This window comes from Colletotrichum orchidophilum (assembly GCF_001831195.1).
Source record: "Colletotrichum orchidophilum strain IMI 309357 chromosome Unknown Scaffold_62.1, whole genome shotgun sequence".
Lineage (NCBI taxonomy): Eukaryota > Fungi > Ascomycota > Sordariomycetes > Glomerellales > Glomerellaceae > Colletotrichum > Colletotrichum orchidophilum.
In genome coordinates, this window is record NW_019173018.1 from 110,581 (window position 1) to 126,956 (window position 16,376).

At 53.4% G+C, this 16,376-nt stretch overlaps 6 protein-coding genes across 6 annotated transcripts; 2 read left to right on the forward strand and 4 right to left on the reverse strand.

The window, feature by feature from the left end:
- Positions 1 to 3,206: 3,206 nt before the first annotated feature.
- CORC01_07645 (uncharacterized protein) lies at positions 3,207 to 6,507 on the reverse strand (the record flags this gene model as incomplete). The annotated part of the gene is made up of 7 exons (XM_022619280.1): positions 3,207 to 3,365; positions 3,420 to 5,383; positions 5,435 to 5,769; positions 5,824 to 6,113; positions 6,169 to 6,212; positions 6,271 to 6,284; positions 6,359 to 6,507. The coding sequence occupies 7 exons, from the start codon at positions 6,505 to 6,507 to the stop codon at positions 3,207 to 3,209; spliced, it is 2,955 nt and encodes a 984-aa protein (XP_022474192.1).
- Positions 6,508 to 7,897: 1,390 nt separating this feature from the next.
- Positions 7,898 to 9,098, forward strand: CORC01_07646 (methyltransferase; the record flags this gene model as incomplete). Its single annotated transcript, XM_022619281.1, has 2 exons — positions 7,898 to 8,188; positions 8,277 to 9,098. The coding sequence occupies 2 exons, from the start codon at positions 7,898 to 7,900 to the stop codon at positions 9,096 to 9,098; spliced, it is 1,113 nt and encodes a 370-aa protein (XP_022474193.1).
- Positions 9,099 to 9,308: 210 nt separating this feature from the next.
- Positions 9,309 to 10,003, reverse strand: CORC01_07647 (ARP2/3 complex 16 kDa subunit; the record flags this gene model as incomplete). Its single annotated transcript, XM_022619282.1, has 2 exons — positions 9,309 to 9,656; positions 9,749 to 10,003. 2 exons carry the CDS (start codon positions 10,001 to 10,003, stop codon positions 9,309 to 9,311), a joined length of 603 nt encoding a protein of 200 aa, XP_022474194.1.
- A 638-nt stretch (positions 10,004 to 10,641) lies between these two features.
- Positions 10,642 to 12,498, reverse strand: CORC01_07648 (V-type ATPase; the record flags this gene model as incomplete). Its single annotated transcript, XM_022619283.1, has 7 exons — positions 10,642 to 11,434; positions 11,492 to 11,817; positions 11,870 to 12,031; positions 12,084 to 12,119; positions 12,171 to 12,190; positions 12,248 to 12,332; positions 12,403 to 12,498. The coding sequence occupies 7 exons, from the start codon at positions 12,496 to 12,498 to the stop codon at positions 10,642 to 10,644; spliced, it is 1,518 nt and encodes a 505-aa protein (XP_022474195.1).
- A 486-nt stretch (positions 12,499 to 12,984) lies between these two features.
- Positions 12,985 to 14,149, reverse strand: CORC01_07649 (uncharacterized protein; the record flags this gene model as incomplete). The annotated part of the gene is made up of 2 exons (XM_022619284.1): positions 12,985 to 13,815; positions 13,880 to 14,149. The coding sequence occupies 2 exons, from the start codon at positions 14,147 to 14,149 to the stop codon at positions 12,985 to 12,987; spliced, it is 1,101 nt and encodes a 366-aa protein (XP_022474196.1).
- A 658-nt stretch (positions 14,150 to 14,807) lies between these two features.
- Positions 14,808 to 14,981, forward strand: CORC01_07650 (uncharacterized protein; the record flags this gene model as incomplete). The annotated part of the gene is made up of 1 exon (XM_022619285.1): positions 14,808 to 14,981. One exon carries the CDS (start codon positions 14,808 to 14,810, stop codon positions 14,979 to 14,981), a length of 174 nt encoding a protein of 57 aa, XP_022474197.1.
- Positions 14,982 to 16,376: the final 1,395 nt, after the last annotated feature.

The following is a 16,376-nucleotide window of genomic DNA, read 5'->3' on the forward strand; positions in this document are numbered from 1 at the left end:
GCGCTTGCATACTTCTCGAAATCGAGATGGCATGCCGATCACCCGCTCTCACGGGTTGTTCGGGCTGAAGTTTGGCTTGAAAGAGCCGCTAGGGTAGAAATGGCCTGGACACAGTGGTGGCTTCGCAAGAGCTTTGGCAATTCCCTGGGTCTCCCGTCAACCTGTGGAGAAAGCGGCTATGTCGGCAGTAGGTTTATTGACTTAATCTGCAAGTGGTCAGTCCACTGAGGGTGTCCATCGCTGAAGAATATCGTTCGTCGTCCTCAACGTCTAGTTGTTGCGCCCACGTGGAGGTTCAGGTTGTGGTCGAACCGGGGCGTCCAGTGGCTCAGCGGAGCAGGACCCCGCATGCGGGCACTACCCCAATTCCGAAGTCAATTTCCGAAATGATCTATTTGCGTTATTTTCTCATCAAATTTTCAATCATTCGCAATAGGCCCTCTGGCGCAACGGTAGCGCGTTCGACTCCAGATCGAAAGGTTATCCGTTCAAATCGGGTGGGGGTCATCTCTTTTGCCTCTGTAGCGTTCATCGTGGCATCTCTTTTGGTGTTTGGTTTGTCAAAGTTGTGAAAGAGGTTGCTGGTATAAGTTGGGAGTCTCTGAGTGATTTGCAGCCAAGAGGTGGTTTTGCTTATATAATAAACTTCCCTATTGTCCTTTAATGCCTTCCTAATGCTTCGCGATAGCTAGCTGCTCTGTGCCAGGTTTTGGTGGATGGTTGTGGTTGATGGCAGACGGCTGTGGTGATGATATCGGACGGGACTTGGTGTGGCAACATTGGCTTGCTGGACTCGTGTCGGAGCACGGACCAGATATTCTTCATTTCGGCGTCAGACAGACCAGGAATGGCATTTCCAACAGTCATTGCGCTCCTGTCTGGCAAGACCTCATCCATGATGTACTGGTAGGCATGGCTAATGTGACTGATGTTTCAATGCATTGAAAATCTCTTTTTCAAACTTTTCGGGCATTTCCTTGTCCAATTGTTGAAGCTTTACAGTTATGGTCATTGTCATATTGATTTGAAATAGACCAGTGAATCATTGCATGTAGATAGATACTGGTCCACGTAGCGGCTTGACTGGCGGTGACAAGGTGCGATGAGCATTCAAAAGAAGATTCCTGTGAACTCCTCATGGTCCTGGCTGCTCATCACGAAAAGCTTTCGCATCTAATAGATGGCCAGGGGGATACTAACATGACGGAGATCCTGCAAAATACTGTGGCATCTCCCATCCCGGATCTCTTGAACCAAGTCTCACATATCAGCGACTGCTACGAATCTTCTTACAAGTAAAAGATGGCGAGGAGACGGCTTTGGTGACTTCATACGACGCCATGTCTGTAGGGAACCCGCAAGCAAGGTCAAACCCAGACCTACCAAAAGAGGCACACGATGGGCCTTTTGAATGTCAATTTTGTTATATGCTTCTTGACATACGGGATACTCATGCACGGAGGTATTTGAAAGAGCCTGTAAGATTTCGAGTGTCCCAGCTACTCATTCTCAGACAACACGTGTACGACAACCTCCGGCCTTGCAACTGCTTACACAGAGATTGCAAGACGCCTGACAAAGCTTTCGCCAAAAGGCATGATTGGATGAAACACATGCTGCAAAATCACCTGAGAGGGTATCACTGCCCTTTTGATTGCGACTGCGAATGCCCATCTGCATTGGAGGCCAGAGCGCATTTGATGAGACGACATTCAGACACGGTAGCTGAAAGCTAGATCGACGCCTTGGTCGAGTTGAGCCCTCGACGTTTGGATCAGGACACGAAAATTCCGCGTCCCCTTTGCTCTGAAACTCTTTCATCCTTGAAAATCTATCGGCGTCATGTTAGGAAATATCAACAGCAGCCGGCATTGTCCACCCTTCCTATTGTCAGTGGATTGGACGAAGAGCATTCCCAAGTCGCCCAGGCCTTGCACCAAGACAGAGACTATCACAATTCAGTGGCCTCAAGGGCTTAGACTTCAACATCTGGTCGAATGGAAGAATACTTCGTGCCAACAGATGGCATAAGCCAGGAATTCATTGCTGCTAACATATGCCGGTACCTTGGGAACGCCGCTTTCGTGCAAACTGGGAATTATGAAGATGCTGTTTGCCAAGAAGCCTCATCTCCGTACCATTAGATGGCTATTACTCGAAAATTGAAAAATTCCATCACACGGGGCAGGTCGTTTAGTGCTATTACTTCTCAGCATTCAAAAGCTTGACGACAATATATTGGGTGAACAGACCACTAAAGAATCTAATGATTAATACCTTAGACGATGGTTGCCGATTTGAAGGCCGACTTTGCGCGAAGGGAAGAAGAGAGGCGACGATCAGAAACACGAGATATGTCTGGAGGTATGTGTGACTACTGAACAGGAATTTGGATAATTCAGAATGAGCTCACGCATTTGCAGCCGGATTTCGTTCATCAGAGATAGGTCTTCGACGCCATCTCTAATCCCCTCAGTGTCCCGGCCCTCAAGCGCCCGCGTATTCTGGCAATTTGCACCAGGGGTACAGCCAGACGACAAGTGTTCGTCCGCCCTGGGGGAACCCCTACCCGGTACAAGCATCGTCGATTATGCTTCAATGGAAAGACGTAAATTAATATCACATAGGTAGGTAAGGCATTGAGGCCGCTGGCCCTAGAAGCAAGGCGACAGCTGGAAACACTATACAACCCGAAGGAGCTGGCTGCCGATGGGCGAGACCCCGACACACGGAGCCGATAGCTGGAAGAACGATTCCGTCGGCCGTCTCTGGGAAAAGGGGCATTGTGTCGGGAAGAGGAAACATATGCAGAGAGGGCCGACGATGAGTGATATCAGTTCAAGCCTTCGTTTCGAGGTGAGTTATCGCGCAGAAGAGGTAGGCAAACTTTTTGGAAAGATAGCAATCCATCATGAATCTCAATCTTGACACACATGTGCTTTTTATTAAGTCCCTCGATGACATCACCTTCCACTTCCAAAAGGGTTTCAACTTTTAGGGAATGACTGTTTCCACGATGCCACCTGACGCCACCCTAGGAGCTTGCCATGCAAATATAAAAAAACAGTAAGAACAGACCAGGAGATGACACCAAGTAGAAAACAGAGGAAGAAGGCAAGAGTGTGGGTATGTGTCATTACGGAGAAAGTCTTTGTTTGTGTGAATGTGTATTACAACGGGGTGGGTTGCTGCTGCTGCTGCTTGCGCTATGTAACCAGAATATTGCTAAATGCGTCCGATATCTCGGATGGTGTAGGGGCTTGGAACTTTTCTGGCGTAAAGCCAGCGGCGAGACGATCTTGCATGATCTTAAGGAGGACGTCGGGGACGCTCTCGTCCGTGGCGCGGATTGTGAGACGAATCATCTAGGCAGAGTCAGTTATCAATCTTCGTGACCAGGATTTCAGGTGTAAACAAACCTTGGTTCCATAATTCGGCTCAAGACGCATCAAACAACCAAATTTGCCCGCCTCTGAGGTGTGCAGGACACTAGCACCGACAAAATTCTTCGCATTGGGGTCGACACCGTCGAGGACACGCCATCGGAAGCCCTCGACCGTCTGCCGTACAAAGAATTCGTTCATCTCTCTATCCGACTTGCCAGGCGATAGACCAAAGATCTGCTGGGCCTCGCGAGGGGCACCGCCAATCTGCTTCCAGCGCCTGAAGAAATCTTCGGCGGAGAGGTCTGCGGGATCCATAAACTTGTGTGCAGTGATGGGAAGCTTGAGGGTGACAGCCTGCAGGGCACCAGCGAGGTAGCTGATCCGTATCGTCGGGCTCTTATCAAACACCCTCTTCGACTCAAACATGATGACCTGCTGAGACTGCCCAGACTGATAGATTGTGCTCTCAGGCAGGTTCTTCACGTCCCATGTAAGCTTGCCCTTTTCGGTTTCGTCGAGATCCAATGTTGTAGTGAATGAGCCCAGTGCAGTGGGCGTCTTGTTCTTGAAGTAAAGAATCAAGCACGCCATCTGGCCTCTGTACTCGGAACGCACACCGACCTGAATCTGCCCATCCTCGTACAGCACGCCTTCTGCCTTGAGCAGCAGCTTATTGTATCCAATGTCCCAGTTGGGAGACAAGTGAGCCGCGCTTGCCAAGTTCAGTGCCTTCGTCTTGGGCTCGGCAGGTCCAAGGTTATTCATGTCCAGGCCGGCCAAATCATTGACACCGTTACCGTTGCCATTCGTTCCGTTGGTGCCTCCATTAGCCGCATGCGAGTGACCGTTCGTGTTTGTGCTGAAGGTCCGCTTGAGACCACCCTCCTTGGCCATCTTCATCTCTGCCACATCTGCGTTTGCATCCTTGCCACCCACAATCCAAGTTCTCTTATCGCTAGTGTTGGCATGCTTCTGATGCACTCTGGCAAGCAGGGCAGATTGTCTTTCAGAGAATGGCGGCATTTCGTCGCACACGGTGCGAAGGAGGTCATCTGTCGGCAGCGTGGCGAGCGTCAGGTACTCGCAGGCTCTCTGCTGAAGCTCAGAGTCGAGTGTATGGCTGAAGACCTGGAATGCCTTGAGAAGTTGGGGCTTGATTTCGGGGAACAGGTTGACAAATTTGACATAACATGAGAGGATCATAGCCCGTGTACTTGATGAGCATGCGGCAACCTTGCTCTGGAGAGCCATAAACTGCTCAATCGGACTGCACTTGGGCTGATCGGCGATGAGATGCCCAAACTCGCCCAATATGTACGCTCCAATCTTGACCAGGGTCTCATGGCAGTGATCCGACTTGACGTACTGCAAGGAATGCTGAGCCGCATAGACCTGCAGCTCCTCGTTATTCGTCACAATCTGGATGACACGCTGCCACACCTCGTCGCTGACGTGGTCACCAGCCATGGCAATCAGACGCAGCGAAATGTCCACATACCACTGAACGTCAGTGGCATACCGTTCAGTCAAGATGGCAATCTTCAGCACCATCTCCTCTCTTATAGCGAAATCGGCGTTCTGGAGGTAGTGAAGAAGTTCACCGACAATGACCTGAGCATTGGACGAGTCGCACATGCTGTAGAGAAGGTCAAGACCTTTCCTTCGCACACTGATATCTCTGTCCTTGAGTGAGCCAAGAATGACATCCTGGTGTTGCTTGATCGGCTCCAAGGTCTCGATGCGGGCTGCCAGATGCGTCATTGCCTCCAAACCCAAGTAGCGAACGTTGGTTTCTCTCGATGTCAAGAATCGTCCCAGGCGAGATGAGATCTGCTTCAACAGGGCCTGCTCATTATCCAAGTGAATGATGAGATTGATGGCCTCGAAGAGCACGGCGTTTTGTGCGTTGTTCTGTTGAACGTTCTTGGTTTGCTCCATGGCGAGGTTCAAAATCTTCTGCAGAGACTCTCGGATCATCTCGCGGACGTGGGTGTCATCTGAGGTAGTCAGTACATGCCAATCGGATTACGAGCTTATGTACAACTCACCTGAAGGAGGGAAATACTGCAGCAGACGCAGAAGCTTGACCTGAAGCCAAGGGCAAGGGACCTTGTAGTAGAGGTAGTCCGGAGTATACTCCCCATCAATGACGATTCTCTTTATCCTTGCTGTGGCCTTCGCATATGCTCCCTTGTACGCATTCGCATTATCCTGGGCAAGGGCCATAACTAGAGAGGTGACGGACAGAGCTACGCCAACGTCCACGTCGTCCAATAGCGATATTATGCGCTCGGCCCATTGCGGCTGGACAATGTCGGGGTTCTTGCGGTATAGGCGGAGGAGGGTGAGCGATGCCTTCTTCTTCACAAATGCCTTGGACGTCCTGTAACGTTCCTGTTAGTCACTGGTTTGAAAGTCAGGAATTGGCCATACATACGGGGAGATCAGAAGCCTGTGAACCTCTCCGCTGAGGGCTTCTCCCATTTCCCTGCCGCCAACGTTTGCAATCGCATGGAGAGCCAGACAGTTGAATAGCTCATTATGGTCCAGTAGGTCTTTTCGTATACTGTTGACGACCAGGTGCAGCAGCTCGTGTTTCTCGTGTAGGAACAAGGTCATGGCGAGGTATCCGATTTGTTTCTCCGAATACTTGTTCGCCGAGATGAGGTTGACGGCCTCCAGGTGACCAAAGTCGACGTTCCATCCGAGGATGTAGATGTAGAGGAGCTTCGCAGAACGTCAGCACGAGATGTCAGCCAGCGCAGCTAAGGACAGTCCATACCTTGCACACGTATTTCTTCTTGTGATAACCGCTCAGGTTTCCATCTGTGTGGGGGTTAGCACCACAGCATCGCATCGACCGATCATGACAATGAAGTCGTACCCTTGAACTTTTGTCTGCACGTAGGAACTCTTGTTAGTACTCCGTCGCGAGGTAGCGCAGCAGGACGTGCCGGGAGGTGTGTGCTCACCGGATGTTGGCCAGCTCCTTGTTGATTCTCTTCTCTTCCAGCTCTCTAGCTCTTGCATTTCTCAAATCGGCAATGAACTGCACCAGGCCTCGCATGTTGGAGTTGTTGCTAGTCGAGCGGCCGAGGAAGCCGCTCGCAGAGGACGACATGGTTGCGGTGGTTGCCGGGTGCGACGGGTAGCCTATTCAATGCTGTCTTCCCTCCCCCCTCTTCTTCGCGGGATGGACAGAGCTGAGCTGGCGGGAGTTGTTGGACTCGCCACAAGAAATTCGTGGTAGAAGCGGCGCGTATGCGGTCTCGATTCGATGTTCGGTAAGGCGAGAATTGTCGGGTGTGTACTAATTGTCGTATGCTGTCGTGTGCCCTGATGCGAGCGTTGGGCAATCACTCCATGCGCGCGAGGGGTCCTTTCTTTCGTATCTCTGCTCGCTTACCCCGGCAGGCTATTGATTGCTGCGTGGAGGACTTCTCGGGGGATCAACGGTCGGATCAGTGGGCGGCGGATTGTGAATTCGGCAACTCGAACACGAAACCGGCCGGCAAGTACCGCTGCGTGTCTTAGCAATGCGTTCCCGTCCAATAATGAGATGGCAACCAGGGGCCGTTGTCGTAGTCGTCGAGGGCGCGGACGGGTTCCTTATCAACAACAGCTGGTGGTGACTCGAGATTGACTTCGGCCTTGGATGAAAGCGAGTCGGTTCGCGATGTTGCACCGGAAGGAGTGGGAAATGGGAAACAAAACTCCAAGGAAAGGGGCTCGAGGGGCTTTCGCGGACTTTGGAGAAAACGACACTTCAGAAAGCCGGAAGGCTTGGGAATGCAGCCTATGTGTGGAGATGGGCAATGGGCCACCCACCTGCACATTGGACGTCGAACGGGCCCGTCAAACCACCCCGAGGTACCTTTACTTGTACGCTTACGGATACAGAGGTGAGGTACCTCACCTTTCACCTCAGCCCAAGCATCCAACGCCAGGACGTCTCGTTTCCCACACAACACGGGCAGCTGTCAGGTGCTTACTTGGCCCCATGGACTGGCTCTTCATGGGCGGCCTGCTGCTGTGCGCGCAGTGCCCGCTGCTTGAAGACTGGGCGCATCAGGGGTGTTGCAAGTGTCCTTCCATCCACCTCATTCTCAAGCCATTGAACATTTTCCCGTTGCTGACTGATGCGGAAGAGAAGTACCTTAAGAGTTAAGACTCAGCACTGAGCGGACTTTGACCGGGGTAAGGCACGCTACCTTCGGGCCCGTGTGCCCGTGCAGCAACGAGACCACCCCCGTCAAAGGGTACGTACAAAGACGCGCTAAGCTAAACTCGTTCCCGTCAATTGGCAAGCTCCAAACTGTGCTGACTGCCGAATGCTGCATCATCGAAGTCGGGAAATTCCCATGCAGAAGGAAAGAGCTTCCCCCCTCCCGTCTGTCAATCCATAATAAGAAAACCTATTTTCTTTCAGCAACCTCCAATCATTCCACAGGCCGCGTCGCCCCATTTCTTCTGCAGGACTCCAATTGCAAAAATCACACGATCCTTCCCACATGTCCGTCTCCGTGCTTCGGTCCAGATATGCGACGCCGGTAATGAACTCCACGATCAAACGGGTGGTGTGCCTCGCCGCACCGAGCTCCCGGGTCTTCGGCGGACCCTCTTCCACCACCACACGCCGGTCTTATGCCGTGACCTCCGGCGGCGGCTCCGCTGCCTTCCAGGTTTTCAACCGCCGCACGAAATGGCTGCAAAAGGAGCGTGCAGCCTCGAACCCCGAGGCCGGCAGGCAAGCCGATTACCTCAAGGACGAGGTCGCAAATCGGCTTTGTGAGAGATTACTTGTAAGAGCATCACCGGCCGCCACCGCCACCACTGACCGGATACACCTCTAGAGAAGATAATTAGACCCTGACACTTTGCGCTCAACAGGACCTCAAACGAAACTTCCCCCGCGCCCTCGACCTGGGCGCAAACTCCTGCAACGTAGCCCGCGCCCTCACCCGCGAGAACCCGGACCCGGACCCCTCAAAACCAATAACCCCGCCCCTCGCCTCCCGCATAGGTGAACTCGTCGCAGCCGAGTCCTCCCACGCCCTCCTCCACCGCGACGCCGACCTCCCCTTCAACGCCGACATCAACATCACCCGCACCGTCCTCGTCGACGAGGAACACGTTCCCTTCGAGCCCTCCTCCTTCGACCTCGTCCTCTCCTCCCTGTCCCTCCACTGGATCAACGACCTGCCCGGCGTCCTCACCCAGATCAACAACGTCCTCAAGCCCGATGCCCCCTTCATCGGCGCCATGCTCGGCGGCGACAGCCTGTTCGAGCTGCGGACCTCGCTGCAGCTCGCAGAGCAGGAGAGGCGCGGCGGCATTTCCCCCCACGTCTCGCCGCTCGCTGACGTCCGCGACGTCGGCGGCCTGATGCAGCGCGCAGGCTTCAAGATGCTCACCGTCGACATCGACGACATTGTCGTCGATTACCCGGACACATTTGCGCTGATGCAGGACCTGCAGGCCATGGGCGAGGGCAACGCCATCCTCGGAAGGGAGATGGGCGCCATTAGGAGAGAGGTGCTGCTAGCGAACGAGGGGATCTACAGGGAGCTCCACGGCAACGAGGACGGGAGCATACCCGCTACATTTAGAATCATTTACATGATCGGGTGGCGCGAGGGTGGCGACCAGCCCAAGGCGCTGCCGAGAGGGAGCGGAGACGTGAACCTAAAGGACATCTTAGAGTCCAACTAGAATGCTGCCGCACCACGTGTAACAACAAACCCACCAAAAGAAACACTGTAAAACAAATCAAAGCAAAAAAAGTCTATGGCTTTCATTGTCGACACGCCAGTCTTTCTAGCTTGAATCGTAAAAAGCACGCCAAATCCGAGCTTGCCCGTACTCGTCATGAAGTTCATTACACCCCCTTTTGTTTTCTCCCCTCCTCTGCCTCTTATGCCCTTAAACCCTTCTCCAATCCGTCATGACACGACCAATAGTTCCCAAACCAGCCACATCGACAACCTTCTCGTGCCAGCTAAGCAACACGCTCATCGCGCTACCGACGTTCTCGTTGGTGGCGCCGGGGCGACCTCCCATCTGGCTGAACCCGCTGGGCGCGGCCTGCGGCGGCGGCGACCTCAGTCCCCCCGAACCGGCAGATCCGGCCATGCCCTTGTAAATGTACTTCATGAGGACGTCGAGCAGCTCGGGGCCGCCGGCACCGCCGTAGATAGACTTGAGGAGGGGTGTCATCTCGGAGGCCTTGATGGACTGAAGGACCTCGGTGATAGTCTGGAGGTGGGCGTCCTGTTGGGGGTGATCGTGGTCAGCGAGTCTTTCCTCTCTCCAGGAGCTCCATACAACGTCCCCAAGGACGTAAAGTCCAACTTGGATCTCACCTTGGCGCCGTCAGGTCCGTTATAGACGGGAAACTCCAGGCATCCTCTCAAAGCACCCTCGGCATCCCCGCCGCGGAGCAATTGCCGTACCTGTCCGGCGAGCTGTCGGACCTCATCCTCGCCAATCTCGGGCTGCGGGGGTCGCAGGGTGTTCGTGTCAAAGTTGCAAGCCGAGTCCTCTTGCAGGGCGTCAATATTGATGGTCCGCCAGGCGTCGCTGAGCGTGGCGGAGGTGTGCTGCTGGATGATGGACATTGTATCGGCGCGACGTTCTGGACGAGTTCAAGGGTTTCGATTGGGTTCCGACGCAAGTTAGGAATGTAATTCACGACAGCGTGCCGTATGTCGTCGATTGGCGGTGCAGTTTATGTAGCTTCGTTGGATGCTCTGTGCAGGCAGGTCGGGAGGTGAGGTAAGGTAGCCGCATGCTCATGGTGGGGAGTTGGCTCGGTGTGGAGGATGTGGGGTTCAAGGAGGCGGTGCGGCTGCTGGCGACGTTGGTCCGTGCCATGGTTCATGCCAAACCCGCTGCAGACTGGATCTTGGTCATCGCGCCGGCGCATCACAAAACCACGATGTCATTCATCGTGGGTCCACGCCGACTCAGATGTTCGGCTCTGGCTGAGTAACGCATCACTCGCCCTGGGTTGCAGAAGAGATAAATAGTGATTATGAAAATAATGAATAGTAGGTGCACATTCTCTGCAAACACTAGAACATCACTGAGACATGGCCGGTTTAGAAACTTATAATTGCATGCCATTGTCTAGGTCCAAAAGTTGCCCATCTTGCACTCTCGTGCCCTCACCATACGTATACACAACGTCGAGCGGTTGGCTTTCTACGCTGCCGACTTCTCAGGAATATCAAGCACCCGCATTTGTCGTCCCCGCTTATGCGTCAATCAGGTTCTCCTCGTTTTGCTGCACCTGCTGTCTCTGCTTGCCCTTGTCCTTGGCCTCCTTGGCCGCACGCTGGTAGAACTCGTTGAGAACCTTGCCGGGAATACGGTTGAGCAGGTCCTTGGGGTAGAGACGGAGCAAGCTCCATGCGAGGTCGAGAGACTCGTAAATGGTGCGAGCCTCGTACTGGCCCTGGTTGATGAACTGGCGCTCAAACTTCTCGAGGAACTCCAGAGAAAGCTTGTCCTCAGCTGACAGAGCCTCCTCACCGACGACGGCCTTCATGGCAGCAGCGTCACGACCGATGGCGTACTTGGCGTAGAGCTGGTTGGAGACATCACCGTGGTCCTTGCGGGTCATGCCCTCACCAATGGCAGACTTCATGAGACGAGACAGAGACGGCAGAACGTTGATGGGCGGGTAGATACCACGGTTGTAAAGGCCTCTGTCGACGAAGATCTGACCCTCCGTAATGTAACCCGTCAAGTCGGGAATGGGGTGAGTGATATCCTCGTTGGGCATGGTCAAAATGGGCACTTGGGTGATGGAACCGTTGCGACCTGCCACACGACCGGCTCGCTCGTAAATGGTGGACAAATCAGTGTACATGTAACCGGGGTAACCACGACGACCGGGGACTTCTTCACGGGCGGCCGAGACCTCACGAAGAGCGTCGCAGTAAGCGGACAGATCGGTCAGGATAACGAGAACGTGCTTCTCGAGCTGGTAGGCGTAGTATTCGGCGGTCGTAAGCGCGAGACGAGGAGTGATGATACGCTCGATGCTGGTCCAGTTGTCAGTTCGCACATCCCTTTGTGGTCCGTATTGACCTCGAACTCACGTAGGATCATTGGCAAGGTTGAGGAAAAGAGTGACACGCTCCAAAGAGCCGTTCTCCTCGAAGTCGCGGGTGAAGAATCTGGCCGTCTCCAAGTTGACACCCATGGCACCGAAAACAATGGAGAAGTTCTCCTCGTGGCCGTCGTGGACGCCCTTGTTGGTAACACCCTGCTTTTGGACCAAACTGGCCTGTCTGCAAATCTGCGCAGCGATTTCGTTGTGCGGCAGACCAGACGAGGAGAAAATGGGGATCTTTTGGCCGCGGGCGATGGAGTTCATGGTGTCGATGGCAGAGATACCGGTCGAGATCATCTCCTCGGGGTATTCCTACACCATGTTAGCGTATATTCGCAAATTTGATATTCTGGACACCACATACACGGGAGAAGGGGTTGATGGGACTGCCGTTGATGTCGAGGTAATCCTCAGCCAGGACCTTGGGGCCCTTGTCGATAGCTCGTCCGGAACCGTCAAAGATACGACCCAGCATGTCCTCCGACACACCAAGCTTCAAGCTCTGGCCGGTGAACTCGACTTTCGTCTAGCTAAAATTCAGCGCTCGCCTCATTTGTCGAGATGCGATGATCTCATACCTTCTTGACATCGATGCCTGATGTACCCTCAAAGACCTAAATGCATCGTCAATCGGCGTTTCTCGTGTAATCGCTCGGTTCGCATACCTGGACAACGGCTCGGTCACCTGCAGACGTGGGTCAGCACACGGGTCATTGCGATAGTAGTGTGGTGGTGTAAATACCTCGAGCCTCAAGGACCTGGCCCTGTCTGTTGGTTCCATCAGGAAGGGTCAGGGAGACAATCTCGTTGTATCTAGGGAATTTGACCTGAACACAGAATCAGTGCCTCATTCACGTAATTCCCTGGCGAAAGCCCAGCGCGACGGGTGACACGCACATTCTCGAGGATGACGAGGGGTCCATTGACACCACCGACGGTGTTGTACCGAATTCTCGGCACGATGGAGTAGGAGGGCTCCCGCGGGTCACTCATTGCTTCTGACTATCAGTGAGACAGCGCCCGACTAGAAGACAATGCGTGTTGGGTCGAGGGGGGCGATTAGGAAGGGCGTGGGTGGGCGGATGGATGGCGACGATGCGAGGCGCTGCGATGTACGTAGCTGGAGGAGGTTGGCAGGTCGGTGCAGTGTCGTCGAATGCACTGCACTGGAGCTTGCTTCGTCTTGGTGGAGCCCGCTCGGCAAGCTGAGGTGGCGCCGATAAGATCACTAGGAGCGCGGGCCTGGCACGCCTGGGAGCTTCCCAGTGTCGGTCTCAGTGTCAGCTTGGGCGCTGGCAGTGTGGCAGTGACATCACATGACTGCCTGCACTCCAACCTGAAGGTAAGGACATCTCACGAACAAGCTTGCCTCTTGCATACCTCAGGCAGGGTATATTTCCTAAGGTAGGTACTAATTAAGACGAGGGCTCAGAAGGCATTTCCCTAACTCCAATTCAATTCTCACTCCATGTTCAAAGATTACGCCGTCGCCGCTTCACGAGCTCTAGCGCCTAGAACAGCCTTTCCAACGGTGCTGTCGTTGGCCTTGCTCAACTCGCCCGTGATCCAAGCACCAATGTCCGACATGGCATCCAGATCAATGCCCGTGTCCATACCCAGACTCTCAATAAAGTAAATCATGTTTTCCGTAGCCACATTTCCAGTAGCACCGGGGCTGTAAGGGCATCCTCCAAGGCCGCCAACACTGCTGTCAAACGTGCGAATGCCATGCTCCAACGACACGGCCGTGTTCACCAGAGCCTGGCCGTACGTGTCGTGGAAGTGCATCGCAATATCCTCGTTGCGAATTCCCGCGGCCTTCATGCAGTTCAGAAGCTCCTTGGTACGAGGGGCGGTTCCCATGCCGGTGGTGTCACCCAGAGACACTTCGTCGGCGCCCGACTCCAGCAACTCCGTCGAGATCTCGGCGACCTTGTGCGGGTCGACGTTGTACCCCTCGAAGGGACAACCCAGGACGACGGAGACGTACGCACGAACGCGGAGTCCGGCAGCCTTTGACTCGCGAATAACCTCACGGAAGCGGTCTAGTGATGTCGCGATGTCGCAGTTGAGGTTCTTCTTCGAGAAGGATTCGGTCGCTGCTGCGAAAACAGCCACTTCGACGGCTGGGGTCGAGGCATCAGCCGAAGGCTGGAGCTGTGATGCGAAAGCGCCGGGGTATTTGGCCAGCAGCGCCTGTGCGTTTTGTAGTCCCTTGATGTTCGGGGCGAGGAAAGAGTATGATGTTTGCGCTGGAGAGGAGATCTTTCGGGTGAGGAGGTGCTCAAGGATTTCACTGGAATTGGCCATCTAAAGGAATTCAACCGTCAATGACACTAATCCCAAGATTATCAGGCCACTTGGGTTAACTTACCTGGGGAACCCATTTCGGCGATACAAAAGAGCCTCCTTCAATTGCAGAGACACCAGTTCTGGCGAGCCTCTCAATCAGCTCGATCTTGGTCGCGAGGGGTATCGTCTTCTTCTCGTTCTGGAGTCCATCGCGTGGGCCGACCTCGACGAGCTTGACATAGTTGTCGCGGGGCGCTTGCTGAATGGGACCGCTAGCGGTCGCAAAACGTCTTACGGGGCGGGTCTGAGCCTTTCGGCACGCCCTACAGATCGAGGGGCGAATGGCAAGCATTTTGAAGTTGAATTGTTCAGAGAAAGGCAACGAGGGGTCGACCGGCAAGTTGCAGAGGCATTGGAGAAGAGCTGGGGCATGGGGAGCTTGGCCGCATATCGTCGGCTTCCAACTTGCCTCGGTCAAAGCCAGCGGGGAGCATCTGGCAACAGCTGGCCATTTTCCTGTGTAAGTCTTCTTCATCACCCAACGTCTCAACAGCAAGCAACGTACGCAACGCCATCCAACAGAGTATGACCTTCGGCTCTGGACATTTTACCGGATTTTCCAACTTACTATGGCTTCTTCAAGTCTCCCTCACCTCTAAAAGTGAATCCCAATACGAGATTAGACAGGGGGCTTCCATGGTCAGGTTTGGTGTACACCATTTAGCCGTCACTCTGTGATGCAACCACCTCAGGCGGCACAGCTAGCGGACTATTAACAGGACGATTTGAACCAAGCGCGAATTCCCCTGCCAGTCTTCATTGCTCATCTATACCATACGTGCCTCAATTTCATTTGACAATCACGTCCCCGCGTGGCGGCGTCATTTGCTCTCTCGAGTCCTCATGTGGTCGCATTTCATTTCCTACATGAACGTTCTCCAGACGTATTCGTGTTATATTTTTATGCCACCCAGTCAATTTTCTCTCACGCTCATGATGGAAAGATTTGCATGTCCGTGGAAAGGGGCTTTGCTGCTTCTCCTCGTCATCTACATATGGCTCATGTCTGCATTTACAGCTGGACAGACAGCGACACAGACGGAGTCGGTACCTGTTGTCATGCCCACATTAGCCGGGCCATCGAGGCCGAGAACGATACCTTGATAAGAGCTGTGCACGACTAGAGGCCTAATAGCACCATGGTTGAATGGCTTCTACGAGCTGCTTAGGAACCAAGTACGAGTGACTGACAGACCAGATAGCTCTTACTCTGCTTGAACAAGTGCTGCCATGCTGGCGCAGCTCTCTCGGAGTGACCCTTCACCGTACGCAACTAGGACTCTGAAGGACACCGAAACCACAGCTGCCGCCGGGGTCCTGAAGGATTGCTTCTGCCCAGTATATTAGAATATCGGACAGTAAGTCCCTCCATATCCCAAGTATGGAGGCCTTGCGAAATTTCAACGTGCTCATGCCTACTAGGGCATGCTTGACTATTATCTGCCCGACTCAGGCGGCGAACCTGTACACCAGACAACTCCTCGAGGGTGTCTGTCCTGGAGTCACTGCCGCGGGTGACGGTTCATTCCCGCTTCAGACTGAGACCGCCACGACCATGTAAGGAACGGCGATGACAACTTCGAGGGGTAGTGGTCCGGATGGCGCCGCTGGTGTTCCAGCAGTTCCAGTTGTTTTTTGTTTGCGGCAGTCATCATTGGCTGGTTATCGTTCTTACTTTAAGATGCTTCTTAAAAGTACACGTTTCCCTCGCAACGGGGTGGTGTCATGAGGCTCTTGGAAGGAATAGCATCGGTTCAGCTTCAAAACACGTCATCACGTTGCGACCTTGGCTTCTGAGTTAGAATAAACGGGTGACCTACTATAATTCTCTAATCCAGCGTGCTATGTTTCTCTGCCGTTCGTGACTATCAATATTTCACGGCGAGCAGTCACCATTCCATTATCCATATTTCTACCAGCAAATTGGAACACATCATGATGTCATACCAATCGATTGGCACGCCGCCTTGATGACTTATCGAAGTTCACGTAACTCACTCTTTGAACGACGGCATTGTAGCTGGTTATGGCCCATAGCAAAGGTAATACGAACTGGGTAGGAAGTAGTTTGTATTGCCTCAAGTGAACGAGGAAGAAAACAACTCTGTCAACTAAGTGAAAGGCAGGGACATATGATAATGTAAGTGGCAGACGGCTTCGTCTTTTGATGCTTGGTACAGATGTTGACCTCGTTCTCGGTGGTCTGCAGGGCACCGACGCTGTTCTCGCCTGGACGGGTTTCGCGTTTCCAATCCATGATATCACCGAGATTTTGATGGCTTTGCTGCCGTGTAAATAATTCCTCAAGAAGCAATCTTGCGGATCTTGCGTGGTGACTTGTCTTCGTTACCGATTTAGATCTGTTCTTGTGAGCAAGCACTCAGGGTATGTGAGATAAGGTTGCCTGGTTCTTTGTGGAACTTCCATCATATTCTGGACAATGCAGTCTCATAGCGATTTTGTTTCATCTGCAGACTGCTCTTGAGAGGGATTGAAGTTGAAATCCTGGGTGGACTGTG